Here is a 20,374-nt window from a genome sequence, read left to right as displayed (position 1 = left end):
CATTCATAAATGCCTTATATCATTTGACGCTGTACTTATTATAAATTCAGACCTTCGTTCATTCATAACACATACATAAAGGCTAAATGTATTAACACCTAGGGAATTATCACTAACAGCTAAAACAAATAAACATTAAAGACAAGTTTAAACCATACATTTCTTCTTATTTTTAAATTTTTAAAACAATGCAAATACATTGTTTAAAAAAGTCCAGCAATGCAATTACTAAACATTACACAGGGCAGTGAATAGTGTATCTTGTTCCTGAGCTGGCGGACAAATGGTTCTTGCCTCTGCTGGAGGTACTGCATGTTGGTTCCAACCTAACAACAAAGAAAGTTAGATGGTCTGTTAGGAAATGCATTTGTCACACCATCTGGGTAAGGGCATTTTTGTTAGGAAATGCATTTGTCTCACCATCATCTGGGTAAAGGTAGCAGGTCTGTTAGGAAATGCATTTGTCTCACCATCATCTGGGTAAAGGTAGCAGGTCTGTTAGGAAATGCATTTGTCTCACCATCTGGGTAAAGGTAGCAGGTCTGTTAGGAAATGCATTTGTCTCACCATCTGGGTAAGGGCATTTCTGTGATGCACAATAAATACTCTAAATGAGGAGATGGGAAACTTAATTTGATTCGTATTATTATATTCCTCTTTAATTTACAAATCTAATGACTTGACTATGAGACGTGGCTGTATCTAGGGAGATTTGTATTTAGCTGAGCCTGCTAGCGAGCTAAATGTTGTATTGGTATAGCTAACTAGCTAGCTTATGCTGCTAACATCAGCTAGAAATTGCTATTTAGTCACAAATTATTTGAAATAACGATTGAGGTAGCTATGGTAGCGATCTATTTATCAAATATAACATTTGATTTGATTTATGTAATCTAACTCAACACTTAACTACAACAAACTAATTTAAATTACAATAAATAAAGTTGTTGTTTTTCGCTGTCCAGTGGCAGCACAAGTGGGCATTTTAGTTGCAAACTGCATCACGTGAGCTTACTGCTCTACAGAAACACCACATGAATGAAAGGGTATCTACTCTCAAAAGTTTCTTTGATTTTTTCCCAGACCTCAAAAGTTATCCCCTGATGTGTTTTATGCATTGCTGTGAACACAGAAAATTCAATTTAGTTGTTTTTCTATTAAAAACGTGTGAAAAAAACTGGGGGGAGACGAGAAACAAAATGGGTGGAAATCCGAAAACGGAATTTGGGGGAAAAAAATAAATTGGCTAAAAATAAAAACAGATTTTAAAAGGCCCATGACTGCACTTTAGAGCGTGTGTCATCACACAGCACAGCATTTTGGGTAAAGTTGAGGTCAGGTCCAAAATTGTCTATGCACTCAAGGGGGAAAGAGGTTGGGCCATCCTAGAAATGTTTTCGAATAATATAATCTAAAATAATATATGCCATTTAGCAGACGCTTTCATGCAAAGCGACTTACAGCCATGCGTGCATGCATTTATACGTATGGGTGGTCCACTATCCTGGTGTTGCAATGCTCTACCTAGATGCATGACAAGGTTATAAATGCTTTGTGAAGCCTCAATTAAATATGCTTTATAAAGACTTTATTAAACTTTATTAAACAGTGCTTTTATTAAGCTCAAGTTTATGTCATATTTTACATAGTGGGTTATGTCACATTTGACATTGGTGGTTATGTCACACAGTTATGCCACATTTATAAACCCTTTATAGAGCATGACATACGGTTATAGATGTTTCGGACACATTTATGTAGTGTTTATGAAGGCTTTATGAAGGCTTTATGAAGCTTTTATAAGCTGCACGTCATTTAAAGCGGGACCATATTGGTGAAAGCACTATCAAAAACATATATGCCCAAGGTGTTTCTGGAAAACATAGATGATAATAATACAGATGTGATGTCTGCTTGGGAGAGCAGTGATACATCATTGGGACAGCTAATGTAATTGCATCCGTACAGTGTAACACACATGCTGTAAACTGGACCTTTAAACAGATCAGCTCTCTCTCTCTCTCTCTGTTTCTCTCTTTATCGCTCTCTCTCTTTCTCTCTCTCTCTCTGTCTCTCTCTTTATCGCTCTCTCTCTCTGTTTCTCTCTTTATCGCTCTCTCTCTCTCTCTCTCTCTTTCTCTCTGTCTCTCTCTTTATCGCTCTCTCTCTCTCTCTGTCTCTCTCTCTGTTTCTCTCTTTATCGCTCTCTCTCTCTCCTTCTCTCTCTCTCTTTCTCTCTGTCTCTCTCTTTATCGCTCTCTCTCTCTCTCTCTCTGTCTCTCTCTTTATCTCTCTCTCTCTTTATCTCTCTCGCTCACTTATACACACACATACACACACACACACACACACACACACACACACACACACACACACACACACACACACACACACACACACACACACACACTTCACACTTCACACCCAGGTGAAGGGCTTAATGAATCACCTGTCAGGGTAACCTGCTAATTAGTGATTTTCAGTATAAAGATGCACATATACAGAGAATAACAATACGCTTTCACTCTCCACACACACACAGTGTTCTGCCCCCTGTGTTCCTATTTCTTTGATGGTTAAAAGCACGTTGTGCCCAATGGTCGTTTGGGTTCAACACCCAAAGAGCTATTAAATATTAACTTATACATGAGCTGGAAAACTAAGCAAATAAATAATGTACATGCCCAATGCACATCAACAGTAAACATAGTTTACAACATTATACAACATGCTAACCTAGAGGGTACAGGCACATCCCTCCAGCACAAATATTTAAGGCTCATTTGGAGAAAGTAGACCTGCTCTCTGAACCTGACAACTCAACAGGGCATCAAGTCAACTGGAGGTGCAGTAATGACAAATAGTACTGTATATAAAGTCTACCATACACACACACACACACACACAGACACACACACAGACACACACACACACAGACAGACACGAACGGTGTCCCGAGCACCCTGACCAGCTGGTCCGACACACACACACACACACACACACACACACTCACCAGCAGGACACTGATGGGAGATCGCAGCGCGCGGTACTGGCAGAATAACGTTAACACCAGAAGGTTGTTGAGGAAAACGAATATATCTACACACACACACGCACACAGAGCGTCTTACCTGTCAATGCTGATAGCACACAGGTTGAGAATGCTGGCGGTACACATCATGACATCCAAGGTGACAAAGATGTTACAGTACATCCTGCTGAAGAGCCACGCCCCTCCGACCACCTGGACAGGTAACGCAGGGTCACATGACACACACATTCACACAGCTTCATCAGTATCATCATGATCACCATCATTATCCATATCAATCATCATTATTCATAATCAACAACACACATCAAATAAATTATTCTCTCTCTCTCTTTTGCTCCCTCTCTCTTTTGCTCCCTCTCTCTTTTGCTCCCTCTCTCTTTTGCTCCCTCCCTCTCTCCCTCTCTCTTTCTCTGTCCAATTATGCCACCCACGTTCAAACCCTTGAAAGTACAATTACACACTCCCAGTTCCAGCCTGCCTCACCCAGATAGATAGTGCTGCTCAGACAGGCCTTCCCTTAGGTGCTATAATACGTGATAACAACTGTCTGACAGAGATAAATGTGTTCTGAGCTGCAGCGCCTGACATATTCCCCCCACCCCCTCATCCACATGCACCCTTTCTATCCTCTAATGCAGGTATTCCCAAACTGGGGTACGCGAACCCCCAGGGGTACGCGGAATTCCGTCGGGGGTACGCCAAATAAAAATGTGATTCAAGTTTTTTTTTTAAATAGAAAATACACTACCGGTCAGAAGTTTTAGAACACCTACTCATTCAAGGGTTTTTCTTTATTTTTACTATTTTCTACATTGTAGACTAATAGTGAGCTGTTCTTGCCATAATATGAGCTGTTCTTGCCATAATATGGACTTGGTCTTTTACCAAATAGGGCAGTCTTCTGTATACCACCCCTACCTTGTCACAACACAACTGATTGGCTCAAACGCATTAAGAAGTAAAGAAATTCCACAAATTAACTTTTAACAAGGCACCCCTGTTAATTGAAATGCATTCCAGGTGACTATGAAGCTGGTTGAGAGAATTCCAAGCGGGTGCAAATCTGTCAAGGCAAAGGGTGGCTATTTGAAGAATCTCAAATATAAAATATATTATGGGCCTCCCGGGTGGCGCAGTGGTCTAGGGCACTGCATCGCAGTGCTAACTGCGCCACCAGAGTCTCAGGGTTCGCGCCCAGGCTCTGTCGCAGCCGGCCGCGACCGGGAGGTCCGTGGGGCGACGCACAATTGGCATAGCGTCGTCCGGGTTAGGGAGGGTTTGGCCGGTAGGGATATCCTTGTCTCATCGCGCTCCAGCGACTCCTGTGGCGGGCCGGGCACAGTGCGCGCTAACCAAGGGGGACAGGTACACGGTGTTTCCTCCGACACATTGGTGCGGCTGGCTTCCGGGTTGGAGGCGCGCTGTGTTAAGAAGCAGTGCGGCTTGGTTGGGTTGTGCTTCGGAGGACGCATGGCTTTCGACCTTCGTCTCTCCCGAGCCCGTACGGGAGTTGTAGCGATATATATATATAAGCAGTGCGGCTTGGTTGGGTTGTGCTTCGGAGGACGCATGGCTTTCGACCTTCGTCTCTCCCGAGCCCGTACGGGAGTTGTAGCGATATATATATATATTATGATTTGTTTAACAGTTCTTTGGTTTCTACATGATTCCATATGTGTTATTTCATTGTTTTGATGTCTTCACTATTATTCTACAATGTAGAAAATAGTAAAAATAAACAAAAACCCTTCAATGAGTAGGTGTTCTAAAACTTTTGACCGGTAGTGTATATATATATATTATTATTATTTTTCTTCACATTTTCAAACAATCCATTTATATTTTCCAACGGGGCTATACATTTGGGTGAGGTTTTTTTCTCGCCTGAGTAGCCTTGTTTCACTGCCAAAAACAAAATTAAACCATCTAGTGTTCAGCGAAATAACAACACAATGTCAAAAACAGGTAGCCTAGTCAAATAATGAATATCCAATCACATTAACCGTTACTCTCTCGCGGGAATTCCACTAACCAAACGTAGCTGCTGCTCATTCCGTTTGCTCAAAAATGTATAAATGGTTAAAAAAAAGTAAGGCCCGGGTCCATAGAAACACATACCAGCTCTACAGGTAGTACTGCTACTACCAGCAGTTCTACACCTGCACCTGTCGACGACACAAGTTGGTCTGCTTCCACGAGCACATCCAATGCTAGCATCAGTAATTTTACATTTGTGGTTAGCCCAGCTAGCATGGACACTGACAGTTGTGAATCAGTTGCAGCCCTTCGGCTACCCAGGAAAGCACCGAACAACAAACAGGGACGTTGGACCATCGAAGAGGCACAAATATGATGAGAACTACATTGGTTTGGAGTTTACTTATATTGGGAGTAGTGCTTTTCCTCAGCCACAGTGTTATATGTGCAAAAGTACTATATCACAACTCGATGAAACCTTCACTCCTGCGGAGACATTTAGAAACAAAACATTCCAATTTGAAAAATAAGCCATGGGAGTTTTTTGAGTGAGAATTAAGACGAATTACGAGTAGTAAGACATGTATAAAAGCAACAGATACCATTAATAAGAAGGGACTAGAAGCGTCTTATATGGTAAGCTACCGAGTGGCTAGGACAGGCAAGCCCCACACTATTGTGGTGGACTTAATTCTTCCTGCTGTCGAAAATTGTGAATAACTCACCACAGGTTAATGAGAAGGGTGTGCTTGAAAGGATGCACATAACTCTTCAGTGTTGGGTTGTATTGGAGAGCGTCTCAGTCTTAAATCATTTTCCACACACAGTCTGTGTCTGTATTTAGTTTTCATGCTAGTGAGGGCCGAGAATCCACTCTCACATAGGTACGTGGTTGCAAAGGGCATCAGTGTCTTAACAGTGCGATTTTCCAAGGCAGGATACTCTGAGCACAGCCCAATCCAGAAATCTGGCAGTGGCTTCTGATTAAATTACATTTTCATAGAACCGCTTATTGCAATCTCAATGAGGCTCTCTTGGTCAGTTATCGGTAAGTGGACTGGAGGCAGGGCATGAAAGGAATAACGAATCCAGTTGTTTGTGTCATCCGTTTCGGGAAAGTACCTGCGTAATTGCACACCCAACTCACCCAACTCACTTCTGGACATTGTCCGTAAGCTTGATGGAAAGACCTGTGTGTTGTCCTTGTTGATGCAGACAGAGAAGAGCTCCAACTTCTTAATCATAGCCTCAATTTTGTCCCGCACATTGAATATAGTTGCGGAGAGTCCCTGTAATCCTAGATTCAGGTCATTCAGGCGAGAGAAAAAACATCACCCAGATAGGCCAGTCGTGTGAGAAACTCGTCATCAAGCAGTAAGTTAGCTACTGAGGTAATTATGATTCAAGTCTCTCTATAGGCCAGGCTTGTGTCTGCTTCTCACTATGACACTGTTGATTGTCATAGAACCCAAACAGCTGTCACTGTGCACTATTTTCACTTAACTCTCTTAAATAATGTATATTTTCTCAACTCCACATGGTTGAGGTTATAGAGAAATCTGCCCCTGTTCAGGCCTTAGGTGCAACGTTGTGAGTTGAGTTTGCAATAGCACCCTGTGCCTCTCGCCCGACCCTGAATGGAATCATGACCAACGATCATCCCTCACATCCTCCCTCTTGACCAATTCAAAATAATCACATCAACACTTTAACTTCCCCCAGTCCCCCAAGCCAAGAATTATATCTAATGGACGAAACAACCCCCACTGACTATACCTCTCTAAATTCATTTCAGTAACACTCCTCACAGGGGACAATTATGTGGAGCATATAGAAGATAAAAAATTCTTAGAAGCAATAGGCATCAATATCTTCCAGCCACTCACAGTCACTGAATGTATCACCACACCCCTCACACCCTATAAGGGAGAAAATCTAAGTAATAACATGACCATCTCCCTTCACTATCCTTACTCCATCTCCCTGCCCTATCCTTCCTCCATCTCCCTGCCCTATCCTTCCTCCATCTCCCTGCCCTATCCTTCCTCCATCTCCCTGCACTATCCTTCCTCCATCTCCCTGCCCTAACCTTCCTCCATCTCCCTGCCCTATCCTTCCTCCATCTCCCTGCCCTATCCTTCCTCCATCTCCCTGTCCTATCCTTCCTCCATCTCCCTGCCCTATCCTTCCTCCATCTCCCTGCCCTATCCTTCCTCCATCTCCCTGCCCTATCCTTCTTCCATCTCCCTGCCCTATCCTTCTTCCATCTCCCTGCCCTATCCTTCTTCCATCTCCCTGCCCTATCAAATCAAATCAAATCAAGTTTATTTTATATAGCCCTTCGTACATCAGCTAATATCTCGAAGTGCTGTACAGAAACCCAGCCTAAAACCCCAAACAGCAAGCAATGCAGGTGTAGAAGCACGGTGGCTAGGAAAAACTCCCTAGAAAGGCCAAAACCTAGGAAGAAACCTAGAGAGGAACCAGGCTATGAGGGGTGGCCAGTCCTCTTCTGGCTGTGCCGGGTGGAGATTATAACAGAACATGGCCAAGATGTTCAAAATGTTCATAAGTGACAAGCATGGTCAAATAATAATCAGGAATAAATGTCAGTTGGCTTTTCAGAGCCGATCATTAAGAGTTGAAAACAGCAGGTCTGGGACAGGTAGGGGTTCCATAACCGCAGGCAGAACAGTTGAAACTGGAATAGCAGCAAGGTCAGGTGGACTGGGGACAGCAAGGAGTCATCATGCCCGGTAGTCCTGACGTATGGTCCTAGGGCTCAGGTCTTAAATTCACACAGGATCCTATCCTATCCCTATCCTTCCTCCATCTCCCTGCCCTATCCTTCCTCCATCTCCCTGCCCTATCCTTCTTCCATCTCCCTGTCCTATCCTTCCTCCATCTCCCTGTCCTATCCTTCCTCCATCTCCCTGTCCTATCCTTCCTCCATCTCCCTGCCCTATCCTTCCTCCATCTCCCTGTCCTATCCTTCCTCCATCTCCCTGCCCTATCCTTCCTCCATCTCCCTGCCCTATCCTTCTTCCATCTCCCTGCCCTATCCTTCTTCCATCTCCCTGTCCTATCCTTACTCCATCTCTCACATGTACAGAGCATTCGGAAAGTATTCAGACCCCTTCCCTTATTCCACATTTTGTTACGTTACAGCTTTATTCTAAAATGGACTAAATTATGTTTTCCCCTCATCAATCTACACACAATACCACATAATGACAAAGCGAAAATAGGTTTAAAAAAAATAAAGAAAATACCTAATTTACATTTAAATTGAGCTCAGGTATATCCTGTTTCCATTAATCATCCTTGATATGTTTCTACAACTTGATTGGAGTCCACCTGTGGTAAGATCAATTGATTGGACATGATTTGGAAAGATAAATATACGTCTATGTAAGGTTGACAGTATATGTCAGAGCAAATACCAAGCCGCGAGGTCAAAAGAATTGTCTGTAGAGCTCCGAGACAGGATTGGGTCAAGAAAGAGTACCAAAAAAGTTTGCTGCATTGAAGGTCCTCAAGAACACAGTGACCTCTATCATTCTTAATGGGAAGAAGTTTGGAACCACCAAGACTCTTCCTGGAGCTGGCCACCCGGCCAAACTGAGCAATCGGGGGAGAAGGGCCTTGGTCAGGGAGGTAACTAAGAACCTGATGGTCACTCTGACAGAGCTCCAGAGTTCCAATGTGGAGATGGGAGAAACTTCCAGGAGGACAACCATCTCTGCAGCACTCTACCAATAAGGCCTTTATGGTAGAGTGGGCAGACAGAAGCCCCTCCTCAGTAAAAGGCACATGACAGTCGCTTGGCGCTTGCCAAAGGGCACCTTAAGGACTCAGACCATGAGAAACAAGATTTTCTGGTCTGATGAAATCAATATTGAACTCTTTGGCCTGAATCCTAAGTGTCACATCTGGAGGAAACCTGACACCATCCCTACGGTGAAGTATGGTGGTGGCAGCATCATGCTGTGGGGATGCTTTTCAGAGGCAGGGACTAAGAGACTAGACAGGATCGAGGGAAACATGAACGTAGCAAAGTACAGAGAGATCCTTAATGAAAACTTGCTACAGAGCACTCAGGACCTCAGACTGGGGCGAAGTTTCACCTTCCAACAGGACAACGACCCTAGGCATACAGCACACAGAGACCTGAGAATAGCTGTGCAGCGACGCTCCCCATCCAACCTGACCGAGAGGATCTGCAGAGAAGAATGTGAGAAACTCCCCAAATACAGGTGTGCCAAGCGTGTAGCGTCATACTCAAGAAGACTTGAGGCTGTAATCGCTACCAAAAGTGCTTCAACAAAGTACTGAGTAAAGGGTCTGAATACTTATGAAATGTGATATTTCAAACAAACAAAAAAAATTACAAATTTGCAAACATTTCGAAAAAAACTGTTTTTGCTTTGTCATTATGGGGTATTGTGTAAAGATTGATGAGGGGGAAAAACGATTTAATCCATTTTAGAATAAGGCTGTAACGTAACAAAATGTGGAAAAAGTCAAGGAGTCTAAATACTTTCAGAATGCACTGTATTTTCATTGAACAGAATGAAAACTCAAAGTGAACACATCCCCTCCCCCTCCTCTCAATCCCAAAGCCATCCAGTGTCACAAACTGTCTCTCTTTCAGTAGTTTATATAACATGAGTAGGTCTGAGGAGTGTTTCTAACCCTGGGACCTGACCAAGAAAAACATCACAGCCCTAGACATTCCCAACAGACAGATATTGGTATGCTGGCCAACTCCTATGGTCCTATGGCCATTGTCACGCCAATTACAATAGGAGTTGGCAAGACCACCACCATCCCTGGTCCGAACCTGCTTTACCTCCAAATACCCTCCCTCCCCAACCTATCCCTGGTCCCCCCACACAGGTCGACCCTCACCTCCAAATACCCTCCCTCCCCAACTTATCCCTGGTCCCCCCACACAGGTCGACCCTCACCTCCAAATACCCTCCCTCCCCAACCTATCCCTGGTCCCCCCACACAGGTCGACCCTCACCTCCAAATACCCTCCCTCCCCAACTTATCCCTGGTCCCCCCACACAGGTCGACCCTCACCTCCAAATACCCTCCCTCCCCAACTTATCCCTGGTCCCCCCACACAGGTCGACCCTCACCTCCAAATACCCTCCCTCCCCAACTTATCCCTGGTCCCCCCACACAGGTCGACCCTCACCTCCAAATACCCTCCCTCCCCAACTTATCCCTGGTCCCCCCACACAGGTCGACCCTCAAGTCCTAATACCCTCCCTCCCTCCCCAACTTATCCCTGGTCCCCCCACCCAGTGGACCCTCACCTCCAGGTATACGGCCCAGGGCATGACAAGCGAGGCCACCAGCAGGTCAGCTACAGCCAGGCTCACCACTAGGTAGTTGGTGGTGGTCTGTAGGGACCTCTCCCGCACCACAGCCAGACACACCAGCACGTTGCCAAACACGATGGCCAGGATGAGCAGGGAGTACAGCATGGCATAGTAGTTACGCTCCGTATCCTCCTCCCAACCACCAGAGGAATTCCCATGGAGGCGGAGGTCTTCCGGAACCTGTTCCGAGTCATTCCAGAAGAAGCGCTCAGAGCCGCTAAACATCGCCATGGAAACGTCCCGGTGACATGAGATAAGGGCTGGGTGAGAGACCTGCATGGGAGAGAGAGACATAGCTTGAGCTGATATCTATCACATGACATCTACTAAGACAAAGAACCTTCCATACTGTACATGTGATATTAGATGTAATCCTCATAGGGAAACCCTGAGTCAAATGCACATCTAATCTGATACATCCCCATGACCAAGATCAATATACAATATTGCACCCTTCCTATCCTCTGGGTTCCAGTGAGACACTCTACATCAAGCTCCCTCTTCCAGACATGACCATACTGTATGGTTCAGAGCTGTCTGCTCTCTGCATATCATCACTAAAGTGACCTTTATGTACAAGACAGACAGGACCAGCATCTGTGTCTGCAGTATGACGTACTGGATGTATGTGGGATGTATCTAATGATGGCATGTTTTAGCCTTAATACTAATAAGTGGACAAATAAAGTTGAGGACATGTTATTAGAATCTGATGATCTACTTTGCATTGACTAATTGGCACTTGGCCAAAGCAGTAAGTTAGCTACTGAGGTAATTATGATTCAAGACTCTCTATAGGCCAGGCTTGTGTCTGCTTCTCACTATGACACTGTTGATTGTCATGGAACCCAAACAGCTGTCACTGTGCACTATTTTCACTTAACTCTCTTAAATAATGTAATTTTCTCAACTCCACATGGTTGAGGTTATAGAGAAATCTGACCCTGGTTCAGGCCTTAGGTGCAACGTTGTGAGTTGAGTTTGCAATAGCACCCTGTGCCTCTCGCCCGACCCTGAATGGAATCATGACCAACGATCATCCCTCACATCCTCCCTCTTGACCAATTCAAAATAATCACATCAACATCAGAGGTTTTACAGCTTAATGTCATAGATGTGAATCTGAGGAAGGCTGCTAGAGGTTAATGTTTTCTGCCGGAGCACTGCAACAGAGAGCACTGTAACAGAGAGCACTGCAACAGACAGCATTGTAACAGAGAGCACTGTAACAGAGAGCACTGTAACATAGAGCACTGCAACAGAGAGCACTGCAACAGACAGCATTGTAACAGAGAGCACTGTAACAGAGAGCACTGCAACAGAGAGCACTGCAACAGACAGCATTGTAACAGAGAGCACTGTAACAGAGAGCACTGTAACATAGAGCACTGTAACAGAGAGCACTGCAACAGAGGGCACTGAAACAGAGAGCACTACAGCAAAGAGGTCATCAAAAAGAAAGGAGGACCAAGGCACTCTTCATATAATTAATTAAAATGCCTTTATTAGTATGGCATGTTCAATAGAAACAAAGTTGTTTAAAAACCAACGCGTTTCGGCTGCATGGCCTTCGTCAGGGAGCACTACAGCAAAGAGCACTGCAACAGAGAGCACTGCAACAGAGAGCACTACAGCAAAGAGCACTGCAACAGAGAGAACTGCAACAGAGAGCACTACAGAAAAGAGCACTGCAATAGAGACCACTTCATCAGAGAGCACTGCAGCAGAGAGCACTGCAGCAGAGAGCACTGCAACAGAGAGCACTGTAACAGAGAGCACTGCAACAGAGAGCACTGAATTTAATAAAACATTTTATTTAACTAGGCAAGTCAGTTAAGAACTAATTCTTATTTACAATGACGGACTACCCTGGCCTAACCCGGACGACGCTGGGCCAATTGTGTGCCGCCTTATGGGACTCCCAATCACAGCCGGATGTGATGCAGCCTGGATTCAAACCAGGGACTGCAGTGACGCCTCTTGCACTGAGATGCAGTGCCTCAGACCGCTGCACCACTTGGGAGCCCATAGGGCGCACTGCAACAGAGAACAGTGCTGCAAAGAGCACTGAAACAGAGAGCACTGAAACAGAGAGCACTGAAACAGAGAGCACTGTAACAGAGAGCACTGTAACAGAGAGCCCTGTAACAGAGAGCACTGTAACAGAGAGCACTGTAACAGAGAGCACCGTAACAGAGAGCACTGTAACAGAGAGCACTGTAACAGAGAGCACTGCAACAGAGAGCACTGTAACAGAGAGCACTGTAACAGAGAGCACCGTAACAGAGAGCACTGAAACAGAGAGCACTGTAACAGAGAGCACCGTAACAGAGAGCACCGTAACAGAGAGCACTGTAACAGAGAGCACTGTAACAGAGAGCACTGTAATAGAGAGCACTGCAACAGAGAGCACTGTAACAGAGAGCACCGTAACAGAGAGCACCGAAACAGAGAGCACTGTAACAGAGAGCACCGTAACAGAGAGCACCGTAACAGAGAGCACTGTAACAGAGAGCACTGTAACAGAGAGCACTGTAACAGAGAGCACTGTAACAGAGAGCACTGTAACAGAGAGCACTGTAACAGATAGCACCGTAACAGAGAGCACCGTAACAGAGAGCACCGTAACAGAGAGCAGTGAAACAGAGAGCAGTGAAACAGAGAGCACTGTAACAGAGAGCAGTGAAACAGAGAGCACTGTAACAGAGATCACTGTAACAGAGAGCACTGTAACAGAGAGCACCGTAACAGAGAGCACTGTAACAGAGAGCACTGTAACAGAGAGCACTGTAACAGAGAGCAGTGAAACAGAGAGCAGTGAAACAGAGAGCACTGTAACAGAGAGCACTGTAACAGAGAGCACTGAAACAGAGAGCACCGTAACAGAGAGCACTGTAACAGAGAGCACTGTAACAGAGAGCACTGTAACAGAGAGCACTGTAACAGAGAGCACCGTAACAGAGAGCACTGTAACAGAGAGCACCGTAACAGAGAGCACTGTAACAGAGAGCACTGTAACAGAGAGCACTGCAACAGAGAGCACTGCAACAGAGAGCACTGTAACAGAGAGCACCGTAACAGAGAGCACTGTAACAGAGAGCACTGTAACAGAGAGCACTGCAACAGAGAGCACTGTAACAGAGAGCACTGTAACAGAGAGCACTGTAACAGAGAGCACTGTAACAGAGAGCACCGTAACAGAGAGCACCGTAACAGAGAGCACTGTAACAGAGAGCACTGTAACAGAGAGCACTGTAAGAGAGAGCACTACAGCAGTGTAACGGCTTTCTCCTTCCTCCTCTGATGAGGAGTAGTAGGAAGGATTGGAAGACCAAAATGCAGCGTGGTACGTATCCATAATGACTTTTAATGAGAATGAATACGACAAAATACAAACTAACAAAGTGAAACAAAATGAAAACCGAAACAGTCCCGTAACGTGAAACACACAAACACTAAACAGGAAATAACCACCCACGAAACCCAGGTGGAAAAAGGCTACCTAAGTATGATTCTCAATCAGAGACGACTAATGACACCTGCCTCTGATTGAGAATCATACCAGGCCAAACGAAAAAACCAACATAGACAAACGAACATAGATTACCCAGCCAACTCACGCCCTGACCACACTAAAACAAAGAAATAACAAAAGAACTAGGGTCAGAACGTGACAAGCAGACCCAAACTGTTGGCACAATCATCAATTTAATCTTACTGCAACAGTATTCACTCTTTAATATGAGAATTTTGCTGAGGATTTCCTAGTCATTCCCTCACAGTAAATAGCTGTGGATTATTGCTTGTATTAAATGGCTACAACGCTAAATTGAAACATGTTAATCTAATGCAGTCATGTCATTGATTATTGCCTTTGGCCTGTTACGGTAAACCCTCTCCATCAGAGAGCGCTAATAACTCCCTAGCTGCTGTTTTGAGTGGTCTGGGTCCTATCTCTCTCTATTTCTCACTCTCTCTTTCTCTCTCTGGCTATGGTCCCTGTCATCATCCCTCCCTATCTCCATCCCTTCACCCACTTCTCTCCATCAATTCCCCCTACCCTTCTCCTATTCATGGCTGGACTCCAGGTATCAGCAACATGGTAATGCCTACACCTGCGCAGTCCAAATCCCCGCTCCATGCATAACGTACCTTTGTTATGCCATGGTTGACACTTGTACCTGGCCCTGTGGTAGGTAGATTATGCTAACCTACAAATACCTTCCAGCTACATTAATTTAACCTATCCAGACCTTTCAGATCAGCAGGAGGAGTGTACAAGGGCCACTGCTCTCACCTTCTCTTGTCTCCCCTCCTTTCCTCCCCTCCTTTCACATTCCCTCTTCTCCTCCTGCTTCATTGTCCCACAGAGCTCCCACTACTCCCCACAATACTAACCTGGTTGTCCCAGACTCCCTCCTGTGTCTCCTCCTCTCTACAGCTGTAATCTACACCTTTTTCTCCCTGAGTATTCACTCCAAAGGCAAAGGGTGGCTACTTTGAAGAATTTAAAATATAAAATGTACTTTGATTTATTGAACATGTTTTTAGTTGCTAGATGATTCCATTTGTGTTATTTCATAGTTTTGATGTCTTCACTATTATTCTACAATGTAGAAAATAGTAAAAATAAAGAAAATCCCTTGAATGAGTAGATCTGTCCAAACTTGTGACTGGTACTGTAAGTATTCACACCCCTGAGACAATATTTTGTAGAAGCACCTTTGGTGGCGATTACAACTGTGAGCCTTTTTGGGTAAGTCTCTAAGAGCTTTGCACACCTTGATTGTACAATATTTGCTAATTATATATTTTTTCTTTCTTCAAGTCTCGTCAAGTTGATTGTTGATCATTGCTAGACAATCATTTTCAAGTCTTGCCATAGATTTTCAAGCTGATTTAAGTCAAAACTGTAACTAGGCCACTCAGGAACATTCCATGTCATCTTGGAAAGCAACTCCAGTGTACATTTGGCCTTTTAGTTTATTGTCCTGCTGAAAGGTGAATTTGTCTCCAAGTGTCTGTTGGAAAGAAAATGAACCAGGTTTTCCTCTAGCATTTTGCCTGTGCTTATAGCTGTGTTCCGTTTCTTTTAATCCTGAACAACTCCCTAGTCCTTGCCGATGACAAGCATATCCATAACATGATGCAGCCACCACCATGCTTGAAAATATGAACAGAGGTACGAAGTGATGTGTTGTGTTGGATTTGCCTCAAACATAAAGCTATGTATTCAGGACCAAAAGTGCATTTCTTTACCACATTTTTTGCAGTATTTCTTAAGTCCCTTGTTGCAAACAGGATGCATGTTTTGGAATATTTTTATTCTATACAGGCTTCCTTCTTTTCAATATGTAATTTAGGTTAGTATTGTGGAGTAACTACAATGCTGTTGATCCATCCTCATTTTTGTCATATAACAACCATTAAACTCTGTAACTGTTTTAAAATCCCCATTAGCCTCATGATGAAATCCTTGAGGGGTTTCCTTCCTCTCCGGCTACTAGTTAGGAAGGATGCCTGTAACATTGTAGTAACTGAGTGTATTGATACACCATCCAAAGCCTAATTAATAACTTCACCATGCTCCAAGAGATACTCAGCGTCTGTTGCTTGTTTTTTTACACATCTACCAATCGGTGCCGTTCTTTGCAAGACATTGAAAAACCTCCCTGGTGTTTGTGGTTGAATCTGTGTTTGAAATTCAGTACTCAATTGAGGGACCTTACAGATAACTGTATGTGTGGGGTACAGAGATGGGGTAGTTATTAAAAAAGAATGTTAACCACTGTTATTGAACACGGAATGAGTCCATGCAATTCATTGTGATTTGTTCAGCAAATTTTTACTCCTGAACTTATTTAGGCTTGCCATAACAAAGAGGCTGAATACTTATTGACTCAAGAACTTTCTGTTTTTATTTTTCTATTAATTTCAAAAAGATTCTACAAACAAAATTCCACTTTGACATTATGGGGTATTGTGTGTAGATCAGTGAGAAACAATCTCATTGAATCAATTTTAATAACACAACAAAATGTGGAAAAGTAAAGGCGTGTGAATACTTTCCGAAGGCACTGTATATTCTTGATTCTCTCATGCTCTATCTTCTCTCTATCCCTGTTTAGTCCTTGATCCTGTCTAGTCCTTGACACTGTCTAGTCCTTGATCCTGTCAAGTCCTCCTGTCTAGTCCTGGATCCTGTCAAGTCCTTGACCCTGTCTATTACTGGATCCTGTCTAGTCATTGATCCTGTCTAGTCATTGGTCCTGTCTAGTCATTGATCCTGTCTAGTCATGGATCCTGTCTAGTCTCCCTGTCTAGTCCTTGACCCTGTCTAGTCCTTGACCCAATCTAGTCCTTGACTCGGTCTAGTCCTCTAGTCATTGAGCCTATACAGGGATAGAACAGACCCAAACAGAGTCTACAGGGAGAGATATCTTCCATCTGCATGGAGACATGATGAATTAAGAGTGATCATGGTGACTGGTGCTGCACACTTTCTGCCCTCGGATAATAAACACATCTATCACTGGACCCGGGAACAACAATGCAGCGTGGGTCTGCATGCGTTGAAGACAGGGAAAAAAGACACAAATGTGTTGGCAGAGTGTGACTGTGTCTCTTTCTCTCACACACACACACACACACACACACACACACACACACACACACACACACACACACACACACACACACACACACACACACACACACACATGTACGTGCTTTGGAACAGGCAGTGCTTGTTTGTCCTGTTGATGGCTCAGGTTGTGCTGAAGGTGCCAATGTACTTGAACATGAAACAAAAAAAAACACCTCCCTCAGACAACCCCCACACACTGCCAAAACAAACTACCAAAACATACATTTACATACATGTTTTCACATGAGAAAAATAACTGGACTGACATCAAATGTATTCATCCATTATTGCATTGCTAATAGGCATTCTATATGTAAACTGGTAATTACAAATAACGGTGCTACTATTTATCCAGATAGCCTATCACAATTATCACTGAAATGTGCAGTTATCCTTTCTAATCACTTTGGCTGTCCAAATCAATTTGGAGACGCTATCTTACACATGCGGTTCTGGTAAATCCTCCCTGCTGTCAGGACATCCTCATTTGCATGCGGAAGCCTCTATTGCACTCCTCATAGGAGAAATTAAAGTCGAACCCATAAAATTCCGCGCGAAAGGTTGCCTACCTACACCTTCGATATGTCTCTCTTGAGATTGGGGTCAGTCCCTGACACCTAAACCACAATTACATGTGACAAGCCAACATGCATGGCCAAAGGATATGGCCAAATGGACCATACTTAATAAAACATGGGTAATAGTCGGCATAAAGTGAAAAAAATCACTGAAAGTCATACATCAAGCAGGCTGGGCTAGAATAAATAAACACCTAAATAAATGCTGGATGTAAAACGGTTAAATGCATCAGAATAAGACTCGGCAGGCGACAATAACAGTTCCAATTTATATTTAAACCTGTCATGTGTATTATGTGTGCGCCACAAACAGACAGTCCTACCTGTTAGGCTGTTTCAGCGCAGGATGCATGAGGTGCCATCGTGGAATCCGTCCGTTGGAAGGTAAAAGTTGTCCGGAATGTTTTGATCCACTCCAACTGCACCCCGAGCTGTGGGGCGCCCATTGTCCACACGCTCTGAGTCAGAGCCGCGAAACTCATTAATGCACAAGACTAGAGATACTCACATACTCCGTTTTTTCCCTTCCTCGAGTTATTCTCGTAAAGCCACTGGTTCACTTGACTAGAGTTGCGCTGAAGCATCTCGGAACGTGATAGAGCCATCTAGCCTCGATGAAAATGAGCTTCAAGTGTAACGATTCAACTATGCGTGGTGGTGGTTCATCTACCTTGTCATACAAGGCCTATATGTTCAAGCAGATTTACAATTGATATACGTTTTGTTGGCTAGTTGGAGTGAAGAGAAAAAATTATACATTTACAAAGGCCTATGGGCATAAACCAAAGTGGCCTACATTCATAATTATCGGTCAAATGCCCGTGTAGAATTAGATGGAAAAATTATGACATAGCCTAGCCTACATCAGGATGCAGGTCCGAATTTCCAATTACCGAGACCCAGTTATTTTTTAGGGGAAGAGCCATGAGGACGGTAAAATATAGTGACGAGCTCGGAAGATATTTATTGCACCGCGCGACGCCGGTGGTGCTGCCCATTAACGAGCAGGTCTTAAAATACATCCTTCTGAGACAGACTCCGTCAATAACAACGTGTAGTCGACAAGGTGAGAAGTTGGTTGTGCGTGAGCTATAAGCTGCTATGGTCTTTTTATATAAATTTAAAAAATCACCCTCCAGGGTGCAGATTCATTTAAAACAGCCAAATAAATCTTCACAGGCTGTGAGCAGTAAAGGGGCGGAGTGGGAATCCGTTTCATATTAGGATGAAGCTGACTAAGTAATAACTTCAACTCGTCATTCCTTACGACAAATTACAAGTCGGTGAGTTCATTTACAGTAGTATAATTGTCCATGTGTTCTTGAGGGATCAGAGGAAAACAATTTGCGCCTGTGCGTCTCTGTTAAGGTGCATCCATACCTGTCTTACATACAGGGATGGAGTGAATACTTCGTGTAGTGCCATGCTTTTAGGTGCCAGGTCGCAAAAAATAAGTTCATGAAGTCATCATTTCTCAAACAAAGTTTGTACCGACAGATGTAGTCTATTATTAGATTATAGAATATGCATAAAATACATCCTCCAATTGCAACGTCTGCCTATGCCCACACATATTGCCTCAAATAAATTGTGTATGTTTAATAACCTCAAACAGCAAATTATACATACCTAATTTCAAAATAAGCTATCATCACTGTCAATCGTGAATAATTCTTAACTTTTTACAGGTGAGATGTCCGAATTGCGTCTGCATGTCAATCATATGATCTCAATCAGTTTCTCTTTTGTATTTTGTTTCAATCAAAACTTCTCGTTCTTAATGGCGTGCGCTTGTTGAGATTTGGCCACAGGAGAAAATGTAAATGTCAGCTAACCATCCTATCACCTCACTAGAAATGAGGAGGTGTTTTTGGTGTAACAGTATCGGTATCGGCCTACTATGCTATTATATTCGGTTCGGTTCTGTTATGTACAATCAGTTGCGATTTTAGCATGTAAATCTTGGTGGGGAAAAAAAATACATTAATTTTACTATAACGGTGACAGACGGTGCCCACAAACTATTTGGGCCTACATAAAGCTGTCCCAACAGCAGAGTCCCAACAGCAGTCTCAACACCTTACCACTGCTACACCTGGCTATCAGCGGAGCCTTGTCTGGCAGCAAAATAGTTAATTCTGCCTCATTTACTGCCTTTAAAAAAAACATAGCTGATATGGCTGACTTGCTTAAACAAATGTGGTTTCTACTGACAGTTGAGAAGTATGGCATATAAGGGGACGACAAGCAGATAAGAGGAAATCCGTAATTTCGATGAAGACATTAATGAGCGAGCTAGGATGTACGTAGTCAATATAACTATTTGTTCACTCACCTTGTTGTGATATGCTCACTTGAACAGGAAGGTGGCGCGGCGGTCCTTCGTGGGGAAATTTTGTCATCAAAGTCTGGCATTCTCTGGATTTATGGTGCTTTCAAGACAACTGGAAACTCAGGAAAAAAAGTAGAATCATGAAGATGTCAGTGATCTTGAGGTCGTAACTCTAGAAAGAGGCCCGAGTTCCGGATTTACAATTCCGAGTTGGATGAACCTTCTTGGATGGGCACTTCTAATGTAACTCTATGGCAGCACCCAAGGGGCTTGAATATTCTAGCTCTACCCTAAGACTTGGCGGTGATGTAGTGTCCCCATGAGTGACAGAACACTGAGCCAATCACGGCGCAATGCAATTTTCTGCTGGCTTGCCCCACCACAACAGCAAGG

The 20,374-nt window shown here is 43.8% G+C and overlaps 1 protein-coding gene across 1 annotated transcript in view; it reads right to left on the bottom strand.

Annotated features, from left to right (window-relative positions):
* The window catches only part of drd3 (dopamine receptor D3), a 54,583-nt gene extending 43,927 nt beyond the window's left edge, over window positions 1-10,656 (bottom strand). The window contains exons 1-2 of the mRNA XM_038973193.1: window positions 10,360-10,656; window positions 3,132-3,244 (exon numbers count right to left, since the gene is read on the bottom strand). Of these exons, the coding sequence (XP_038829121.1) occupies window positions 3,132-3,244; window positions 10,360-10,656 (410 nt within the window). The remainder of the gene's footprint in view (window positions 1-3,131; window positions 3,245-10,359) is intronic.
* Between the last annotated feature and the right edge of the window lie 9,718 nt (window positions 10,657-20,374).

The sequence above is a fragment of the Salvelinus namaycush genome, chromosome 33 (assembly GCF_016432855.1).
Source record: "Salvelinus namaycush isolate Seneca chromosome 33, SaNama_1.0, whole genome shotgun sequence".
In the NCBI taxonomy this organism is placed as follows: domain Eukaryota; kingdom Metazoa; phylum Chordata; class Actinopteri; order Salmoniformes; family Salmonidae; genus Salvelinus; species Salvelinus namaycush.
Note: the sequence above shows the minus strand (reverse complement) of the source record. Positions and strands in the feature narration are given on the sequence as shown.